Here is a 20,517-nt window from a genome sequence, read left to right as displayed (position 1 = left end):
ATTTCAATTCCCGGTTAGTAGAAGGCACTAAAGCTGCTCACTGTTTCTACAGGATTTCCGTATCCAAGGACTGTGCAGCACCGTGATCTTAGCTACACCACTGTAAACCTGAAATAAGTTCTTACTCTGCAAAGGAATTATTCGTAATCAGTTACTTCAGAGTGAACTCAAGCTCACAAGTCACCTCCTTTCAAATCTTGGGGGAAAAGGTGACAGTTTAACAAGGACATATTAAAAAAGCATTTTCAACTTGAGCAAACTCTCTATCGTCTGCATGTAAAAACTATCCCCACAGTCCACAGGAGTATATGGGTCAGATGCTCAAATTCTACGCTACAGACAGACTCCAGTAATCTTCTGAAAAGCATCAAGACACAAGAATTGTCAAATAAAGCATATAAACATTAAGGATTTGATTTTGATCACACTCACTCAGTGTCTACACTGGTGTAAAGCCTTTCTTTTTTGATGGAAAGACTTAGGATTTACCTAGATACAAAATTACTACCCTACATTTATTTCTATTTTTAATTCTAGCAATTAATTATTAATGTAACATTGCATGTTTAAGATAAAAACATATTGCTGCTCTAGAAAAACTAATAGAGTAGGCTTTCCCTGCTTTTCCAGATAGGAGAAAACAAAAGAGTTACAATGTCCCCTAATTTCACACAATAGTTCTGTTTTCACTTGATTGCTTGTTAGATTTTCTTGCAAGAAAAACAAGCAGTTGACTAATAAGCCTAAGTTTTATATACAATTTCTAAGTGATAGCAGCACTGTTAATTTAGCAAACACAAACTCCACAACAGGACAAGCAGAACCTGAAACCATCACAAGTGATCTACTTTCTCTGTTTGATTCTTTCAGGTTTGCAATTTAGGATTTGTAGAAATAATCACTTAACAGGACCAAAAAAAAAACCAAAAACAAAAACAAAAAAAAACACTATTACAGGGAGTACTGATAGACAAGTACCTGCAAGTAAGTACAGGCCAAGACCAAAATTAAGTCACTTCATGCACCAGTAAGTACAGTCTATTTGCAAGTAGACTCAAATGAGAAAATGTAGCAACCAGAAAAAAAGATCGTGGGCACAACTCTGTAGACCCGACTACAAGCAAAATTCCCATTAATTTCAATAGGAGTTTTGCTTGAGTCAGGACTCCAGCTCTGGAACGTTACTTATTGCTGAATAAGCAACACATACACACAAAAAAAAAAGTCAGCAAATCAGTACCTCTCTCTATTCATACAAACAAGAGCACAAGATTTTTCTTTTCATTAGCTTCTTCCCCATTCACCATGGCTCAGTGAACACCTTGCACCCACCGGCTCCAGCCAATAGGCAGGTCACCAAGGCATGTCACCAACATCGAAAACAAGTTTTGGGGCTCAAGTTAACATGAAAATGAAATGGTTTCCAATGAGATAGTCTGTGGGCTGTTGAATAAAGGCAGCTTCTCCATACAGTGCAAAATGAGACTGTGGCACTCACTGCCAGATGCTGCTGTGGAGGCCAAAAGTATAAGCAGGTTCAAAGTCATATATATGAAACTGAAAGTTTCATCCAAAACTATCACCTACAACACACACTGCCACAGTCATCAAAGAGACAGGAACAGTAGTTTTAAGAAAGATGAGTCCTCCTGCTTTAAGTTGGATGAGAATTTGAATATTTAGACCAAACACCTGGATTACAATCCTTTATGGGATGGATACAAGGCCCTATAAGAGAAGTCTTTATAATATTAAACAGAGACAGTTTATGAGCCCAAAAGTGATTTTCAGAAAGTTTCAGAAATTGCTCGGACCATGACACATCCAGCTGTGGCTCAGTGTGTGGCAACTGATAAAAAGTTCAGCTGTTTGGCCCTTTTCCCTAGACAACTGCAGGGGAGACATTTCTGCACAGAGACAGGAAAGATGTGATGCGAGTGAGAAAAAAATACCATTTCTAGCCACCTGAAGGCCACTGCTCCCTGTCCAGAAGACATTTTTTACGCACTTCTTATGGATTATTCAAATTTTTTCAGCACCAGAGGCTAGATGTTGAATCCCAGCTCCTTCAGCCTTCAGATTTTACATGGATACAGTAGCAAATCTTGGTCCAGCTCAAGAGCCTTTTCACGTGGTGATGAACTGAGAGGTATTTCGTTAATAGGATCATATACTATTTTAATGGATATTCATGATTTCTCAAGGTCACAGGGCAAAAGGCAGCAGGCTGGATGGCCTGGATTTGACTCGCATTGGACAATCTTCAGCGATTCCCTAAACACTGCTGCAAAACATAAGATTAACAAGATCATTAAACAGATTTCTTCTGATATTCAGCTAGTCTCTGCTTCACCATTCATTTGGTCTTCTACAATTTGTTACATAGGTGAATTTTTCAACCTGCACAAATGCCTGGGCTATGTCTACAGAGCACTTAAATCTGACTCCACATGATACCTGAACCTTTGCTTGTCATATACCACATCTAAGAATGTCACCATCTGTGAGCAATATGCTGAGATGACTTCACTTGCAAAATGCTGGCGAGAAAGATCATAAAGTAAGTTACAAAGTTCATTTCAAAGTCACTGGCAAGTTCACCGATAATTTTTCCTCATCATCTGCTCAGTTCTGACCGTGATCATCTCATAAGGGAAAATAAGGAATTCATCTTAACATATCCATTTTAAGTTTTTAATAGAGTAAGGAAATATTGCATCTTATATGTGCTTTAGCAGTCACTTAAATTGTCCTGTGAAGCAGTATATTCTGAAGAATAATGAGATGGCACTGAACCAAGACCTACCCAGAATTTCTGTATCTACAGGGATAAATTTTACATCAACAGCTATTTGGTCTGGTAAATCCAAGAAAACAAACACTGGCCTCAGCACTGGGACTGTAGTTAGTTAAGTACTGCATTCCTCTAGGAATACAAAGGAAATTCTAAAAGAGTAGAAAAGCCTAAAAAGAAATACAAGTAGCTGGAGATAATAGGCAGCCCATCTCTAATTCCCATAAAAATACCAGACCAAATAATAAAGCAAGCTACTTGTAAGAAAACAAGAAGAATGACAGGTAAGAGGTTCATCAAGACTCAATCACATCAGACTAATGTCATTTCTTTCTATGACAGAATAGTGGGGTTGTGAACAGAGAAAAACACAAATGCTGACACCAGTAAGGCTTCTGATACTGCCCAGCATGACAGAAAGGGAACTATTTCTCTGAGTGTGGAAGTGCTGAAGAATCAAACCTAGAGTCTCTCTATCAGTGGTCTGCTGTTAAATAGAAGGATGCTAAATTAGGTTCCTTCTACCATTTGACTTTTTCACAATACAGAGCTTAATTATTATATCTGAAAGTGATACTAAACAGAGCCACTACTGGTTTGTTGGAAGAACTGGAGTGATTTTGATAAACTGGAGAAATGGTTAGGAGGGAAGGAGGAAAAAAAAAATCAATAAGGAAAGTGAAAGGTTCTCCACTTAGGTTGGAAATCGTCAGTTGTACAGACACTGATCAGGAAATAGCTGCCATCATCCAGAAGAGGTCCGAGTTTAGAGGGATCTCCAAGCTAAAGCTGAGTCGCCAAAAAACACAGAACTGAGATGGATAAGCATTGTATACTAAAGAAATGAAGTAATTATTCTTCTCTGCAAGACCACACTGTTAAGACCCGAAGAACTATGTCCAGTTTGAGAAACTGGATTTTAAGAAATATGTAAGCTCACTGGATGGAGTCCAGAAGAAAAAGAAGATTAGTAAATTTCTAGAAAGTATGACTTTATGCAGAATGAGTAAAAGAATTGGGTTTATCTTGTCAAGATGAAGGAAAACAAAGTAAAGGTCCTCAGATTTGTAGGAGACTGCTGCAGAGGGAAAGACCAGGTTAGTCATTAGGAAATAGGCACTGGAACAGAGTGCCTGGGAAGGATGGGCAATCTACATCAGTGATGTTCTGGAATCCTCTAGTTAGGCATTTACTGCTCAACCCAGGGAGTTTACCAATGAATATTTTTTTTAAAAAAAAAGAGGCCAAATCCCAAACATTTTAGTTAAAATTTCCCTTGAGTTTGGGATCTGGATCAATGGCACCAAGGATCACACAAGGTTCTGCCACTCTTAGCCATGTGACTTCACTTGATGAACAAGTCATTATGTAATCTGGGTAACATCTCACTTGAGAAAGAACATCATAGCAGACTAACTCACAATTTGGATGCCTGTCCATGCTTGTTGTAAAATTTTAGGATTTTTTTTGTGGTTTTACACTTGCATCTTATCTCCACAATTACTTTAAAACAATTTACTGTAATAATCAGAGGTAATTACAGAAGGTCAAAGAAAGAGCAGGCATAACATATTCTGTTAGCTCCTTCTGATAGTTTATGATGTTGAGTTTTATTAATGTGTCTGGGAGACATCTTCCAGTGCACTTTAGAAATACCAAGGTTCCTGGGGGACTACATTGAAGGCATTCATGTCTTTCACAGCTCTCTTCAAAAAGATAAAGATGAAAACTTTCAAAGAAGGTCAAAGGGAATCAGAAACCTCTCTCCCACAACCAAATGGGCTATATATAGCTCTAAGAATAGGTGCTGTGGTAGCAGGATTAAGACATCCTTCCATCAATCCAGTGAGTCAGGATAAAGTTAAATCTTCATCCAGATTTGCAGCAAAGGCTGCAACCTCAATTAATCCAAATCTGAGCAGTCCCTTGCTGTCTTAAGACCAAGCAGTCAAGAGCAGTTGGACATAGTATTATCCACTTCACAACCTTATGTGCTGAAAGTTACTGCAGAGCTTCAACTGCGCTCATCCAACAGGGCAGGAAAGCTTGAGTGTACTGTCACCATGGCCAAAATCCCCAACACTGGAAGGTAATTCAAAACTTTCTTCTCTGTTCATCTCACGCGTCAGGTCCAGGCAAGTGCTGGTTCAAATGGACGGGCTGGTTCCACTTCTCATCTCGTCCACTCCACACACACGTTTTATTTACTGACTACTTGTGCTCTTACACTACGGTGAAGCAGAGATGCCTTTACATCTCCAACACTGTGACAGAAGACCTTTCAGAGAGCCGATTAACTGATAGAGACACACTTCACATTAAGGGCGCATTTATAAAGAATATATAGAGTGTGAATAAATTACTAAATAGAGCTTTAACAACCAGAATCAAAAGACCACCAAATAATTTACAAAATCATCTGTAATGTCGCCTATGGATATGTTTCCAATTCCTGGTTTTGTTTCTGTGCTTATAATAGGACTAGCCACCATCATGACTCGCCTTATACTAAATTCTTACTCTCTTTAGAAACACAGGAAAGAAACATTTCTCTTTTGGGTACGTTCTGCAAATGACTCCCTCGTTCTCAACACCCCTCACTGCCACACTGCAACTAACAAGTCACATACGACCACTGTTAACCTGGAATTATAAAAAACACTTTTTCCTTCTGGCTAGTAATGAGGACGTGTTTGCAAAATTCAGTGAAGAAACTGTTAATGCTGGCACAGCAGCTTCTTAATCTGTACTTTTTCTATCCCACGTTTTCAGAGCATTATTCAAACTCCGGGCATGTCCCTATAGTCTTCTGCAGGTAAATATGAGCAAGTCATGGTCCCGTTCAGAGCTCACCACAAACAACCCAGCCACAACTCAAAACTGTGAAGCCACAGGGTTTATCAGGGCAAGCACAGTGCAGCGCTGCCATGGCACTGTGGCTTCTAATCTGGAGTTGCCTTACATCCACAAGGCTGAAAGCTTTAGCAGACCAAATTCACCTCTCTCCAGACCAAGACGATAAACTAAAGCCAATCCTCTTAGAGTTCTTTGCCATGCCAGCAAAGCAAACTCATTAACTGCCAGTGCTGTACCTCCTCCAGCAATCACAGGACGCCCAGGACTTCCACCACGAACTCCTCTGCCTCCGTTTCCGATCCTTGCAAAGGAACCTCACAGAAGCAAAAGCAGTTTAAAACCACCTTGAGACTGCCCTTTCTCTCAGGATCTCTAGGGCTCTCTGCAGCCTCTGTCAAAGCAGCCAAAATCAACGCTAATTTGCTGTCCAGTACTCATCAGTGCTTTATTTCCACCGGCCAGATAGTTCAAATTCAGCCCTCTCCTCCCCCACTGCAAGGGTTAGGACCAGGGCAATGAAAAGGCATTGCTAGAATTCAACCTGGCTCCACACACATAGCCTCCAATAGCCATTCTGACCCTTGTTATGCTGCGAAAATTTAAATAGCACAGAGGAGACAGGATAACTAAATTATCTTCCCCAGTAACTTTCGGCATCTCTTTGCTTGGTGCCCTCTTACCAGGGCTCACAGCCTGGCACTTCCTACTGCTGCTTCTGGAGGTCAAGAGTCAGCCCAGCTGCAGACGCTCTGATGTTCAACCTGCCAAAATGGTCTCTGCTCTCAAAGAATCTCCCCAAAACCATATGGGAGAACAGAAGAGATCTTCATAAATCCACATTCCATAGGTTTGCAAAGATTATCTCATTATAAGCCACTTCTTTGTGCTAATGCTTATGAAAGTCAGACTAAACTGTGTATTTTACGTCCAAAGCACAGTACAGTCATCCAATCCAGCAGCATTACATAAATGAATTTCACCCCAGTAGGAGAGCCTAATAGATTTTGTAGGTCAGTGCTTCTAGTAGATATCTCTCTAAAGACTGCATGTTTTGAATTCAAGGGAAAAAAACTATCCTTCAACCAGCTTTTGGAAGGCACAGTCCAGTAAAAGTTAATAACAGTGGGGGGAGGGGGGGGAAAGGAGGAAAGAGCTCAACTGATTTGTTGTAAGCTGATCTGAAAGTGTTTCTGAAAATTCAGGGCAGGTGAGGACAAAATAAAAAAAAATCTAGCAGAGAACAACTCACAAACAAAAATAGCAGCAGGGGCAAAGAACAGCTCTTCAAAGGGATGTCAGACTTTACAATACTTTCTGAACCAGCAGTGACTAGAAAGGCTTCATGTTGTCGCTACACAGTGACATTAATAAATAGTGCTCATTTCTTTGGGCGAAAAAAAAAGAAAATATACAGCAGAATAATAAAAGGCAACCAAAGAAAAATTTGCTTTGAATCCTATTTATAAAACCCCTGGGGCATCCTTCCTTGTTCAGTTAGGTCACCACAATGCCAAATTCTTTCTTAACATCGGTCAGAAGCGTCTTAACTGGCAACTCGATGGATGGTGTGAGTGACAGAAAGAATTTCTAGGAACTTACACCTTTAAATAAACAGACTCGGTGTCATTCCTTCATTGCCTTTTTCAAAGCTAAGAGTTACACTGAATATCAAATTCACTGTTAAAGACGGACAAACTTAATGCTTTATAGAATATGGTTTACACTCCTTTTGTACAGCAATGTTTTCTTTCCCTGGGCTCTTAGGTGCCAGGAAGATATCTGAAATGACTGCAGAGCCCTCTTTTTCAGTAACCTGCAGGAGAAAGAGGGAGAAGCTTACTTTTCATCCTGCAGACACTATGTCATATTTGTGACCCTAATAACATCTTTCCAAAGTAGATAAAATATTAAGTATTATTTCTACATTCCACCAGCAAAGAAATAGAGGGCTAATAGTGAGCTACCAATTTTCTGCAAGTGCAAAATTAACTTTGGATTTATTATTTCAAATAAGATGATCATCATTAATATTTTATAACATTTTCTGTAGTCTTAATAGAACAACTACATTCTCTCCATTTCTAAAAACTTCAAAGGGTTCACAACTATCATCTAGTATGCTCTAGAGCCCTTAACTAATAGCTGTGGTTCTGGAAAATTAATCACTTACTGATTGAATTTCAGAACAAAACTTGAAACTGGCCTGTAAAAACATTTTATTGTTTATACTGCCTCACAAATACAGGTAGGCCCTATGAGACTTTCAGCATCCCAGTACAGCCTGCAGAAGTAGCCAGATCACCCATGACGCCAATGTCTCTCCTCCCAGGCCAATCTGTGTGTTGGAAAGAATTACAGAGTAGAAGATGTATTAGCTTCTCAGTATGCTTATTCACTCCCAACAGGCTAGTGCCTTCTTCTCTTGCTCCTTCTCTGTCTCTGTATATATTTGGTCAGAGAGGGAATGGTCTGACTGTGAAAGTTAATGGTAGTTACCTTTGTTCATCAGCTGAAGAATCACATCCAGAGAACCAGCAGCAGAGACCAGCGATTCTACAACAGCAAAACAGACAAAGCTCTTTTCCTACAGATTTGTGCCTTCTGGCCAGATTCTCCAGTGTCTAAAAATCAACTGGACAAATTCATGTAAGCAATACCCATCACAGGCTACTAAAATATGCATACAACAAGAATTTTCTAAGGCACAGATCAATGAAAGATGGAAGCATACCCGGAAGCTGCCTTATACTGTTTTCTGCACATTTCCTGTTGACCATTTTCCAAAGCTAGATGTAAACTAGCTGCATCTTGGATAAGACTTCCCCCATCCCCCCTCCCCTTCCCCCCCCAAAAAAATTACACAGTACATTTGTTCTCCAGGAGTGGCCTAGTACTACAGCCTCGCTTGCTGTAGGAGAACCAAGATGACCTCCTCCTCCTAGCTGGCCACCTATTTTCACAAGGTCTGTCAAGGCTTAGTGACTTTTGTGCTCTCTGCCTCCTGTTAAATTTGCTCGATACATTCAAAAGTTACTGCAGGAAGGAGGAGGGACAGAAACATCATGTTCACATAATCCCTGTTTCCTTAAGAAACCAGGTTAAAAATTTTCACAGAAGAGTTACAAGACATTCTATAATATGCTTTTAAAACACCCAGGAATGAGGCGCAGAGTCCTAACAGGGCATACCAGGATGTGTTTGACAAGGAGGAAGTGCCTATATTGGGCAAAACAACAGCATCTTTACAAAATGCTTCCATAATAAAGAGACCCAGCAGCAACTCCAAAGAGCAGGAGCCAACTCATAGAACTACTAAAATGCACAGGGCTATTCTTTCCTTTTAAAATTATCCCTTTTACTCTCTTCCAGACCTTAACAGACTGCTACAAAAATATCATAAATTATAAATTATGAATGATGTCAAAGCCTGCTCTCAGAGGGAGGCTGGGAACAGTAATCGTGTATTCCTCAGTTTGGGAATACACAGACGCAATTTTTGTTCATAACCTACAAAAAAAATGGTTCAATACATCAAAGACACCAAATATATCTCCCCCTTAACCAGCCCAATCTGATGCCACAGACACAGGGAAAGAAGGGAGGCTGATAGGATGAAAAGGGAAAGTTAGGACCAAGGAGAACGGTTTAAGGCACTGAAAAACAGAGAGTAAACACAAATACAAGAGAAGACCTGGTATCTTATGCATTCAGTTCACAATCTGCATTATATTCGTCCAGCTGGCTTCTAAGAGAGGCCTGCTTCTGATACCTGAATGCAGCAGGGAACAACCACCACAATCCTCATAGGAAGATCTACATTTCTTTTCTCCATATGCACAGAGGATCTGGTTATTTGAGCAACCTACAGTCTGCTCTAATGACAGTGCTTGGTCACAGTCCCAAGCAAGGAAATAGGAGAATTTGGAGAACACCAGTAAAATGGGATTTCCTAACCACGCACTATTCACCACTCACATGGAGTATGAAGGACAACAGTCATTAAGCCATCAGAGGACTTTCCTGCACTAAAGTGATCTTGCCAAGTGATACACGTGATAAGCATTAGGACCACTTCACTCCAGAGAAAAGCAGAGGAAGTGATCAGTACCTTGAAGCTTTTCTCCAGAGTTGTAGCTGTAGGCAAAGAGTAAGCACTTTTAAAGTATTTTCTGGTGAGTATACCAAGAACATCCTCAGTTCTGAACGTCCCACCTCTGGGAGCAGCTTTGGAGTTAAAGTAAATCCGAGCCCAGACAACTGAGGTCTGTCGCTTACTAGCATTTGTAATGAAAATCTGAAACCTCAGCTCAAATAAGAGACCAAATACAACTGCTGTTAGTAATGCGAAACAGGGATGGTGATGGATTTCTTCTATCTTCTATTCTCTGACATAAGATAAATCTGAGAGCTGTGCCTCCCTCCCATTTTGTTTGCCTCCTTAAGCCAGTAAACTCTAAGGAATGGTTTATGTCTGCAAAGTGTTACGGAACGTCACTAAGTCTTTTATGACAATAATAATCAAGGGACGTATTTTCGAAGGACTGCCTCTAGAAGTCATACTTGCAGAACATGAGGGCACCACAGCTACAACACATGCACAGACTCACCAGAATGGTATTGCTGGGTGTCTGCCTTGAACTTCGGCTCTCTAAACAGCCACTGCTGCACATGCGTACAATGCAAGTACCTCAGTTTAAGCAAGTTCTCTAGTGTCAAGCCACATACAGGCATCTTTTCTTCTGGCTGACCTGTAGGTTGGACTAGATGATCTCCAGAGGTCCCTTCCAACCTTACTGATCCTATGACTCTAAGCCCAGAGCTGAGGATGGCTGTCTTCACAAGGACACTCAAGACAGTTAGCCCGCATTCACTTCAAAGCAGATGCGCACAAAGACACAGCAGAGCCCTTTACCTAGAAAGAAAGCTGCCCTAATTTGATCCAATTAACATTGTTTCCACTCAGTGTTGGAAAGGAACAGAAGGCACAAGAAAACCCCATTGCACTGTTACCACCTGCTGCAATCCATCTACAAAGTACAACCTCAGGTTTTTAAGTCAACACTCCGAATCTCAGAGGTGTTGCCGAACAGTAAGCGAGGCACAGAAACGCTTCCATGAGCTGAGCAACAGGCAAGCTAAAGAGGCCAAGTTCTCCTCTAGACCTCTTGCTCTGGTTACCCGGTGAAACCAACCTCATTAGTGAAAGCTAGGACAACTAGTACCTTTATTCTTGTAAAGAAAAAAGCATCACTTGCACACAGTGCCATACTAGTCTAGCTCAAGATAGCCAACCTTCCTACGTGCTTGGGTGGAAGAGATCTTTCTGAGAGCAGATGGCCTTTGGAAGGCATATTCCTGGATCCCTACCTCTGTAAGGGCACTATATCAGACGCCAGTTGTGCATCTAACTGCACACTGAAGTCAGCCCAATACTCTCCGCAAATGTGAAGTTTTGTGGTACACAAGCAGAGATAAAGCCATGTCCATTGCCAAAGGATCCCCAACAGGAGTGACAGAAGGCAGGCCTTGACCTGGATTGGACAAGATGCACATGGCTCAGCACACCAGCAACAGCTCAAGTAAGTTTTTCAGGGTTTTTAAATGCATATGAAAAATGTCACTCCTTCAGTGATGTGGCAGACACTTCAGCAGTCTAAATTACTTTCTATTCCAAGAAAATAAGGTATTTAAAGTTTTCATTTAATTCCTCACAATTTCTTTCTTCCTTTTCTGGCCCAGCCTGCCCTAGAAAGAAACAAGAATCAATTATAAAACAGGAAACTTCATCAAAAACATTCTTCTTTCCAATCTCTCCAGGAAATGCTAGGTTCAGTTGTTTTCCACACACTCTCATCTTAGCAGACTCATCGAGTACTGAGAATTGAATAAACGCTTTCTCACACACAGCCTGATCCTTTTCAGGCAGGGCTACAACCATGGAACAAAAAGTTCCATGAAGAGATCACCTTCCTGTTGTCCATGCTGTCAGCACCGAAGAATTTCCTCCAGCGGAGCACTGCAAAGCATCCCACTTGCACGTGAGCTGCTACAAATTCAAGCCTCTGATCTATCACACAACAGGTTATTTCTGGTGCTGCAGAGAAAAACCCCAGTCTGCACCTACACAATCCTAGGGCTGCAACTCCACATAAAAGAAAAAAAAAAAAAAAAAAAAAAAAAAAAAAACTCTTAAGACTTTAAAAGTCCCACGTTTTATGCTAAAAATAGAAAAGGGTTATAATGAAAGTGCACTAGAAGATCCCAACTTAGTTCAAGACGCTGAATGGAAATCACACCGAGCTAATGCAATCACTCTGCTGTCCCAGAGCACTCTGACAGAGAACATGAGTTTCCAGCCCTCTTTCTTGCTTATCTTACATAGACATAGTAGCACGTGATTCGAGTATTGCCCTTACGCTTCCAGGTATACAACGCCCGCTGGCTGTAACAGACGTGCACGGTTGTGTTCCTATGAATCACACTAAAAAAATCAGTCCCCAAAAGGCAACTATTTTTTAACAAGGTGCACAGCATCTGCCACTACCTCATTAATAACAAAGGTGTGGGCTAACTCTCATCAAAATGTTCCCCAGAAGACATCCTCTGCCAGGAGATAGCTATGCTGTTTCTTGCTTCAGCAGGCAATTGCTCAAGCAATACTACTTCAGTGCCATAACAGCCGCTTCCCAGTCGTGATATAGTCACAACATGAGCACAAAGTGCATGAAACAGAAAGGAATAAAACTGCAGAAGGAGTCAGGTTGGCCTCATGCTGCAACTTCCTCCAGGACAGAGAGGACTTGTCACTGCCAGGCCTGCAACTGGCCTAGCAGTGGGTTTGGGGGAATGGTTTTGGCAGAGTCATTTTTCTTTATGAACTGCATGTTTGGTGCTTACTCTCTCCCCTGTCACTGCACCGCCAAAAAAAAATATAATTGGAAACTTAAAGGGGACTCAAAACAGGCATGTGACCTCTTCTTGCACCAGATAAAATAGAGGACAGTTTTGCAACAGCCTAAAGCAACACTTTCCAACCTAGACCTAATGCCTGCTCCCTTGCCTTAGATGCTAATGAAACCAAGGTGAGAGCAAATCTGCTTCTCCTTAACGCCACAGAAGGACAGCAGAGACATCTTCTCCTCCACATCGCTGTGCTACGCCTGACACAGGCCAGCCCCAACGAGTGCAGGAAAGGGCAAGTCCATTTTAGTAACAGTATCTGCAAGTGAAGTCTAGGAAGAATCAACATGTTTTTAAATTAATAACAGAAAAGTCTTCTTCGCCTGACAGGCATGTTGAGAGGCTATGACTCGAACACATACTGAGTGCCTTTGAATAAATTCACTGTTGCCACTCAAAGTCTCTGGGATGCTTGCTACAGCCCTGTCATCACTGTCTAAGCCATACCGCGGGTATTAGCTAGGCACAACGTTGTGGATTTCTCTGTCATGCAATGTAGTTCCCAGTTCTGCAGAGGGCCAGCCTAAAACGCATGCCACTAGGGAGTCCATTTCACTCTACCGAAAAAAAGAAAAAAGTATTACTTTCTTTTTATTCTTCCTAAGCAGAGCTGGTCCACTTACTCTTTTAGTGAATAATTTATCCAGCCACTTAAGCTCTTTCCTTTTCCTTTCTCCTACCCTATTTGCACATTTGCCACAAAGACAGTGATTTTTTTTTTTGCAAGTATTTTCGTTATTCATTATTGCAATCATCCAGCAGCAGGTCTGCATGAAAACATTCCTGCCACTGGCTGTTCAACAAACAGCAAGCTGCGAATTCACTTTCATGGGTGAACAGGCCTGCAGGTAACTGAGCTAAAGCCCATCAATTTCCAAGTGCGCAGGAGAAGAAATGATCACTGCCACAAACTTTCAAAAACAACTAATAAAAGTGTAAGCACGGGAGAGACAAAAGCTTGCTCTGAATTATTTTGGCACTTTGGAGTATTATTTCACAGCATTTAACCACGACCAAAGCTGGAGAAGACAATGTACGGGATAGTGCTGGAAAGACAGTCAAACTAAGGGATACTTTTTCAGTCCATTCGAAAGAGCCCCTGGAGCTCATGGCATACCCAGGTCACTACTTACTTAGCTATAATGCAGTAGCAACTCTCTTGGGAAAAGCAGAGAAAGAGCAAGGCACGCAGCTCTATACTGCCACAATAACGTGAAGTTCAGTGAGCTTAAAGCCACCTCAGGCAAATGGACGTGAGCGAGGTGAAGCATCAGGCTGCTGGAGAGCTTGCACCACCTGCAAGCACAGGGCACAGCCTGGCCACCTTGCCTCCAAAGGCCAGCCAGCGAAGAAGCCTTTCCACGGGAATGGCCTACACAAATGAGCATGGAAGGGCAGAGGAACTGAAAAGCAGTAGAGAGCATGCAATAAAAGCCATCAAGTAACTGAAAGCACCTCTAGCCAACCTCAGCATGAGGTCAGGTTCTGTGTGAGAGCTGTTCTGCAGTCACCGGTGGAGGAAAAGAGCTCTCCATCAAACATCGTGTCTTGTTCTGTGCAACCTCTGGCAAATTAACACCCCCCATCCCTCTTAGTGTCTCAGTTTCCCCTGCCAAATAGGAGTAATTTTTTCTCAAAATCTTGGCAAACTTCTTTATGAGGCATCTTTAAAGCTTGGGAAATAAGAATTATTTAGATACCTAAGACTGGGAGAGACTTTTTTTGGCCATTAATTCCAGCCTTCTGCTAATTTCCAGCCTTAATTTATTCATGGCCTGTTCATACCCATTTGTCCATGTGCCAAAATGCTGCTTCAGTTTAAATAACTACTCTTCCCCAGCATTTCCGTGTTCATCCTCCCAAGATGTATCTGTAGCAGCAGCCAAGTCCCCATCTTAGCTAGCCTAAACAAGTCCAACTCTGTCAGTCCCCTCATGCAAGGTTAAGCTCCCCATCACCATCGTCACCACAGTGTCTTCCTGCATCTATTCCCAATTTAATTCATCTTGCTTGCACACAGTTGCTCAAAATTGCACCTGTTTACCAAAGTGAGGAGTAGACTGAGAGTGGCTGTAGCAACAAGAACAGTCTTTGCTCACAAAGTCTAGGTTCAATAGGCCACAGATCTTCAACAACTTCCCAGACAGGGAACCAAACAGATATATGAAGTCCAGATCTTGAAAATATTCAGGAACCTCATTTTCATGCCTCAGCTCCCCAGGGATTTGGCCAAAGCAACTGGCTCAGTCACAGAGAAAAAGCCAAGGACTGAACCCAGTTTCCTTCCTTTCCAGCTAGTGAGACCCTTCATCCTCTGAAATGCTTCAAGTGTCTCAAGTCAGGTCATTCAGATCCACACTCCAGCCACTAGTGCACGCGTGCTACATTGCCCATTCCTGTACAAACAGAAATCCACCCACAGTCTGGCCCTAATCCACTGAAAAATAGGTACCTGGATCTGCCAGAAGTTGTGGGCAAAGGAGCACTTATGCCACATGTTTCTGAAAAAAATGACTTCTTAACTTCCCTCCCACCCCCCAAGAGATGGGCAAGACATTTGGGAAGGTGAAACAACTACAGCAGGACTGTATCGTATGCTATGACATCTGCTTTCTGCCCCTGGAGTAGTCAGGGACAAAGAGACGGTTGAATCTCCAGCTTGCAAACCAGCCCCTCCTGCACAATGCCCTCCCTAAAAGCTAGGAATCATTCTCATATGGGAAATCCCTGCATAGCATGAAAAGAAAGGGATTTGAAATAAGGCCTGTTCCAGCCTAGGTCTGCAGCGGCAGTTCTTGAAACTCAACCACTATCAAGCAGCACAAGAGTCACTGGAATAGTTTGAAGTAGCCCTGAGACCTCTAACGTACACCGAAGCTGAACGAGGCACCACCATCTCCTTCCCAGACCCTTCACCAAACAAATCTATGAGATCTGCCTCACCCACCAAGAATTTCAAGGTACCTTTCCTCGAGTGCTACTTTCCCTGTCTCTGCTGTTGTATGCCCTCTACACAGAAAGGGCATGGGCTATGGGAACTGCTTGAAAAGCAGCAGGCTGTCTCCAGTAAATAGACAGACTTTGCTTCTCTTGCTGGAAGTGACAAGCCACTGGGAGGGCACAGCATACAGTAAATATTGAGATGATCTTGGTTTGCCATGTGATTTGTACTGCAGCAGAGCTGCTGGCACAGCTGCTATAATAACCAGAAGAAAATTCCCTCCAACAGTTTAGAATTGGTTTTCCTCTGTGCAGTCTTTTATGCTTTCAGGAGAGCAGGAAACTGGAATCATCAAGCTTCTGATGCCAGTTCAGCAGGTGTAATCCCACTCTTATTACGTAAAGTAATTAAGCAGGAACTTAACTTTAAACACATCGTCAAAGCCCAGTGGCTTAGTGTAAGTTCAGACTTAAGCAGACGCTTAAGTTCATTGCTGACTTGAGGCTTAACTTGTCAAATAAAACCACAAAACTTTGCTCGAGCTGTTCTAGTTAGGTAAAAAACACAAGGCTTGTTCTACGATATCTGTGCTAATGTAAAGACAGGGTCAGCATTTCTTCTCAGCTGCCAAGCATTGCTATAATGGCTCTCCAGCACCTTGGGAGACCATACAGGCGCATCAGAGAGGGGTGCCAACCCAGAGTTACACTATGAGCCCAGGAACACAGTTGACAGTCCCATCGTTGCACATGCAACACCATCCTTTGCTTCTAGGAGCTTACACAACTCCAGGGTTTCAAGGCAGGTCTGAAGGGAGAGAAGCAGGAGAGTTTGAAGCAGCATGGGAAAATACACAGAAGGGTCAGTTTCAGAGTCTAACAAACTCCTCAAACCTAAATGAGAAAAACCAGAAGGGTGGAAATAAGCTTTACATAAGAAGACAACCTGTCCAAAAATGAAGGAACAGAAGGTGATGACCTACATGATGAGTTAGGAGAACAACCGCAGCCACAGCATTTTCAGTAAGGTTATTCTGTGCTTGTTTAGACCAGAGAAAAGTGTTGCAGAAAAGCAAGTCTGTTATGGCAAGAGTCAGGACAAGATATATAACTTTGCTGATGGTGAAAAGAGCTACAAAGACTTTCCAGACAGAAACTGCTCGACTTGGATGTGGACTTGGCAAAGCTGACAGAGATTAGAGATAAGAAACTTTGGCCAGAGCAGTTTTAATTCAGTGGAAGGCACAGAAAGGGTGTTAGGACACACTTGAAGGAGAGAAACTTAGTACTATGAAAGTAAGAAAAAGCTTTCAATACTGAGTTGAAAGACAGATGGAGTGGCAGTTGGACCGAGTCAAAGAAGAAAAAAACGCACATACTCTTAAGATCAGAAATGCTAAAATATGATTGTACTACCAGCAAAAAGCAAAAGAAGAATGAGAGGTAACAGCAAAGGTTAGGAGAATGAATATGGTTCCCCATAGTTTGTGCAGCTAGGAAAGTTGGATTGGATCAAATGAAAATGCACACGCTGAAACACGAAGCCAAGGAGTCACAAACATGGAAGCACCATCAGCAACCCCAGATCAAAGACTGTTCTACACCAGCAGAAAACTGGCACACTCGGACAAATTATGAAGCAACTTTGAGGAAATTCACTTGAAGAGAGACACAAGCCTCTTCCTCCACATGCAAGCCACAGAGCTCATACATGCTCTGTACATTTTAAATGCAGTAATTAAGGGATCAAGCTATACATCCAAAGACATAAGATGACTGGAATCAGGAAGAGCGCTCTCTCCATCTCAGGAGCAGGTGAGGAAAAAAAAACCCTAAAACATCTCGTCTTGCTGCAGTTCCTGTATTTTATTATGCAGGCTATGTTTCCTGCAAGATACATGGAGGCAAATACAGAATCAAAATGCACGTCTCTGTCTAATCAAATGGCTCATATAGAAATAAAGAAGCTATTTTCCATGTCTGTGACCCAAAACTAACAAAAGAAGCAACATAAGCACACTCCCAAGTCTCAAGTAGGTTAGTATGCACCAGTAGAAAAGATGGAGCAACAGTCTCTAGAAAATACTGCAGTCATGCAATAACAACTCTGTACACTACAGACCTTTGACTTCAGATCTCATGACTATTTAATCCTTAGTTTTCACACACACATACACACAGCTCCCGTTGAACCAGGAAATACATGCGGATCCACTACAGGAGGGATGTAAATCCCCAGCACAATTCACCCACAGGACGCTGGGGACAACAGCTCACCCACAACTGCCCTTCTCCCCAGGCACCCTTCAGTCCCAGGTATGGAGCAAGGCAGCAGTATAAGCAGATTGATTGCACAGACTGATTGCACATACTGTAAGATCAGGCATGTGGCAGGGCAATGGCTCTTCCACCACTGGGAGAGGGCAGGCACTGAGATACCAAGTACATTCATAATTAGTTGAATAAACTTCCCACCTTGAATGTTTACACTGTGACAGATCTGCAGCTGTACAGAACAATTAGTCGAGAGAATAACTGTCAAGAGCACTTGGAAGTAACTCCACTCGAAAGCTGTACTTCAGCCTAGGCAAAGGAACACAGTAGGGTCTCCAAGCCAAGATCTGCAGCACTGACTGGCTACTCTCACTGCTTCAATACCAAGAAGCTCTATATTCAAGACACCTGAAGGACACCTGTTTTTTCCCCATGCAGAGTAGATCATCTTCTCTTTGAAAATCATACCACATTAAGGCACCTTAAATGTCCCCCAAAACACAGCAATAAGTTAGTCTCTTCTAATACTACCAGCTGCAAACCCTGCACAAATTACAATGATGGTTCCAAAAATTATCAGACTGCTTTAGAAGTGTTCATAGTTTAAAAATGGTACATGCTTTTCATTTACCTAACAACACGTGAGGATGGGGATACCTCAGGGTTATGCAATTCTAGTTTTTCCTCTTTGAGCATGACAGCCACAAAAATTACCTATTTTTTTTAAATCAACAAAACCTGAGATACTCATCTCAATTCCCCCCCCCCCCAACTCCCAGTCTTTAGCAAAGGTACAAAAGGCTAAGAGATTAGCAATAAAATTGCAAGAGCCAGCAGTTCTGAACACCTTGACCTCTCCAGGTATGCAGTTTGTAGCATCTGTAGAACCTGGTCCTGGACTACAAGCAGCAACAACAGCTTCTCTGTGTCTGGGCAGTCCTCTCCAATGCACCTGTGCAGAGCCGGCTGCAGCACCAACACCGGATGCAGGACTGCATTTTCCTAGAGAGCGGGAGTCTTGCTGCAGACTGGAGAGTTGCATTCTGCCACCAAAGCAAACTTGCGACAAACTATTGCACCTAAACCCTCATCTTTCTCTGGTGAACCACCTTGGGGCTGCTGAAGAACTAGACGCAGGATTAGGTCCCACGTAGCTCAGTAAGCCCTGGCTTTTCATACATGCGTTCCTCCAGATTGCTCTCAGCTTCCTCCTAACTCTTCTGCCTAGACACAAATCAACTGACCTCTCCAAACGCTTGCAACACCTGCCGCCCTCTTAGCGCGATGAGTAACAGCTGAATAAAACCAGCCTGCTTGGCTGCTCCCTTTTCAGCTGACCGCTACACCACGGATTTTCGCTTTTCTTTTTTTAAAGCAGTTTCACTGCATGGCTTTCCTCCCTTTCATTAAAAAGCCTGCAAATACATTTGCCCGATACCGGGGGGGTTTGTTAGTTGCATCTCAGTTAATTCTTGCGTTAAAGCCGGAGAGCGGCGCAGTCTGTTATGGCAAGCAGTTCGCCTCCTTCGATTCCACGGAGACTTTAAACATGCAGAGGAAAATCCGCTCCTTAGCGCTTAGCTCCCCTAAGTTTTTTTTTTGTTTGTTTGTTTGGGTTTTTTTTGCCTTTCCAGTACAGTTTCCAGTACACTTCCCTTTTGTTTCTTAAACTGTGGCACCTTGCAGCTTGTGCAAACTGCAAAATTACCACAAAACCATAACACATCCATGTCCTCGGTGCTGGAAATGAATCATTGCTTTCGTTAGATTAACTTACGTTGTTAAATAGCTCCCGGGAGCACCGGGACATCTACAATCTCGCAGGAGCCTACTAAGGTCTCCTCAGCTGCCAGAAACCCGCTGTTTCTCATTAAGAACTTCAAAAGCAAAATAAAATAAAATAAAATAAAAATAATAAAAATAATAAAAAAAAACCCGCGAGTTTCTACAAGGAACCGAATGCTTTAATTTCGGCGGCTGCTTTTAAAAATAAATAAATAAAAATAAAATTAAGTCGCCTACTAAGTGACACAGAGAGGGGGAGGAAACCTCAGCAATTCGCTACGTTTCTGGGGGGGGAAAAAAAAAAATCTAGTTGCTTTCGCGAGGAGGATGGATGATCCAGGAGTTTTACGCTAAAGCAGCGCGGAAACTTTCCGCGGGCGGCGCAAACCCCGCGCCGGGCGGCGCCGCCCCGCGCCCCGCAGGCGCCCCCGGCCCGCGGCGGGGCGCGGGCGGCCGTTGGGGACGGCGGCCGTTGGGGACGGCGGGCGGGGGGCGGGGAGGGGACGGGGAGCTCCTTACTTTTCTGGCTGGAGTATCCCGGGTAATATCCATAGTAGCCCGTGATGCGTAAGATCCTGTCCTCGATGGTGGCCACGCCGTTGGGTGCTGCCTTGCCATCCATAGAGGGCGGGAGCCGCGCGCGGGGCGGCCGTGCGGGGCGCCGAGCCGAGCCGAGCCGAGCCGAGCCGGGGGGGGAGGAGGAGGAGGAGGAGGAGGAGGAGGAGGAGGGAGGGAGCAGCGAGGAGGAAGGCGGAGCGGGCACGGCCGCTGCAGCTTGTGGTGCCGCGGGGCGCTCGCTCTGCCGCCGCCGCCGCCGCCGCCGCCTGGTGCAGGACGGGCTCCGCAGCGCGGCGGCGGCGGCCTCGCCGGCCCCTTCCCCCTCCCCGCCGGGCCGCGGTGGCGCAGCC

General features: G+C 43.2%; 1 protein-coding gene across 2 annotated transcripts in view; it reads right to left on the bottom strand.

Annotated features, from left to right (window-relative positions):
* The window catches only part of SLC35F4 (solute carrier family 35 member F4), a 121,042-nt gene extending 100,811 nt beyond the window's left edge, over positions 1 to 20,231 (bottom strand). For both annotated transcript variants that reach the window (XM_062577149.1, XM_062577150.1), the window contains exon 1: positions 20,129 to 20,231. In XM_062577149.1, the coding sequence (XP_062433133.1) occupies positions 20,129 to 20,231 (103 nt within the window). The remainder of the gene's footprint in view (positions 1 to 20,128) is intronic.
* Between the last annotated feature and the right edge of the window lie 286 nt (positions 20,232 to 20,517).

The sequence above is a fragment of the Rhea pennata genome, chromosome 5 (assembly GCF_028389875.1).
Source record: "Rhea pennata isolate bPtePen1 chromosome 5, bPtePen1.pri, whole genome shotgun sequence".
Taxonomy (NCBI): domain Eukaryota; kingdom Metazoa; phylum Chordata; class Aves; order Rheiformes; family Rheidae; genus Rhea; species Rhea pennata.
The sequence above is the reverse complement of the archived record's forward strand: the minus strand, read 5'-3'. Positions and strand labels throughout refer to the sequence as shown.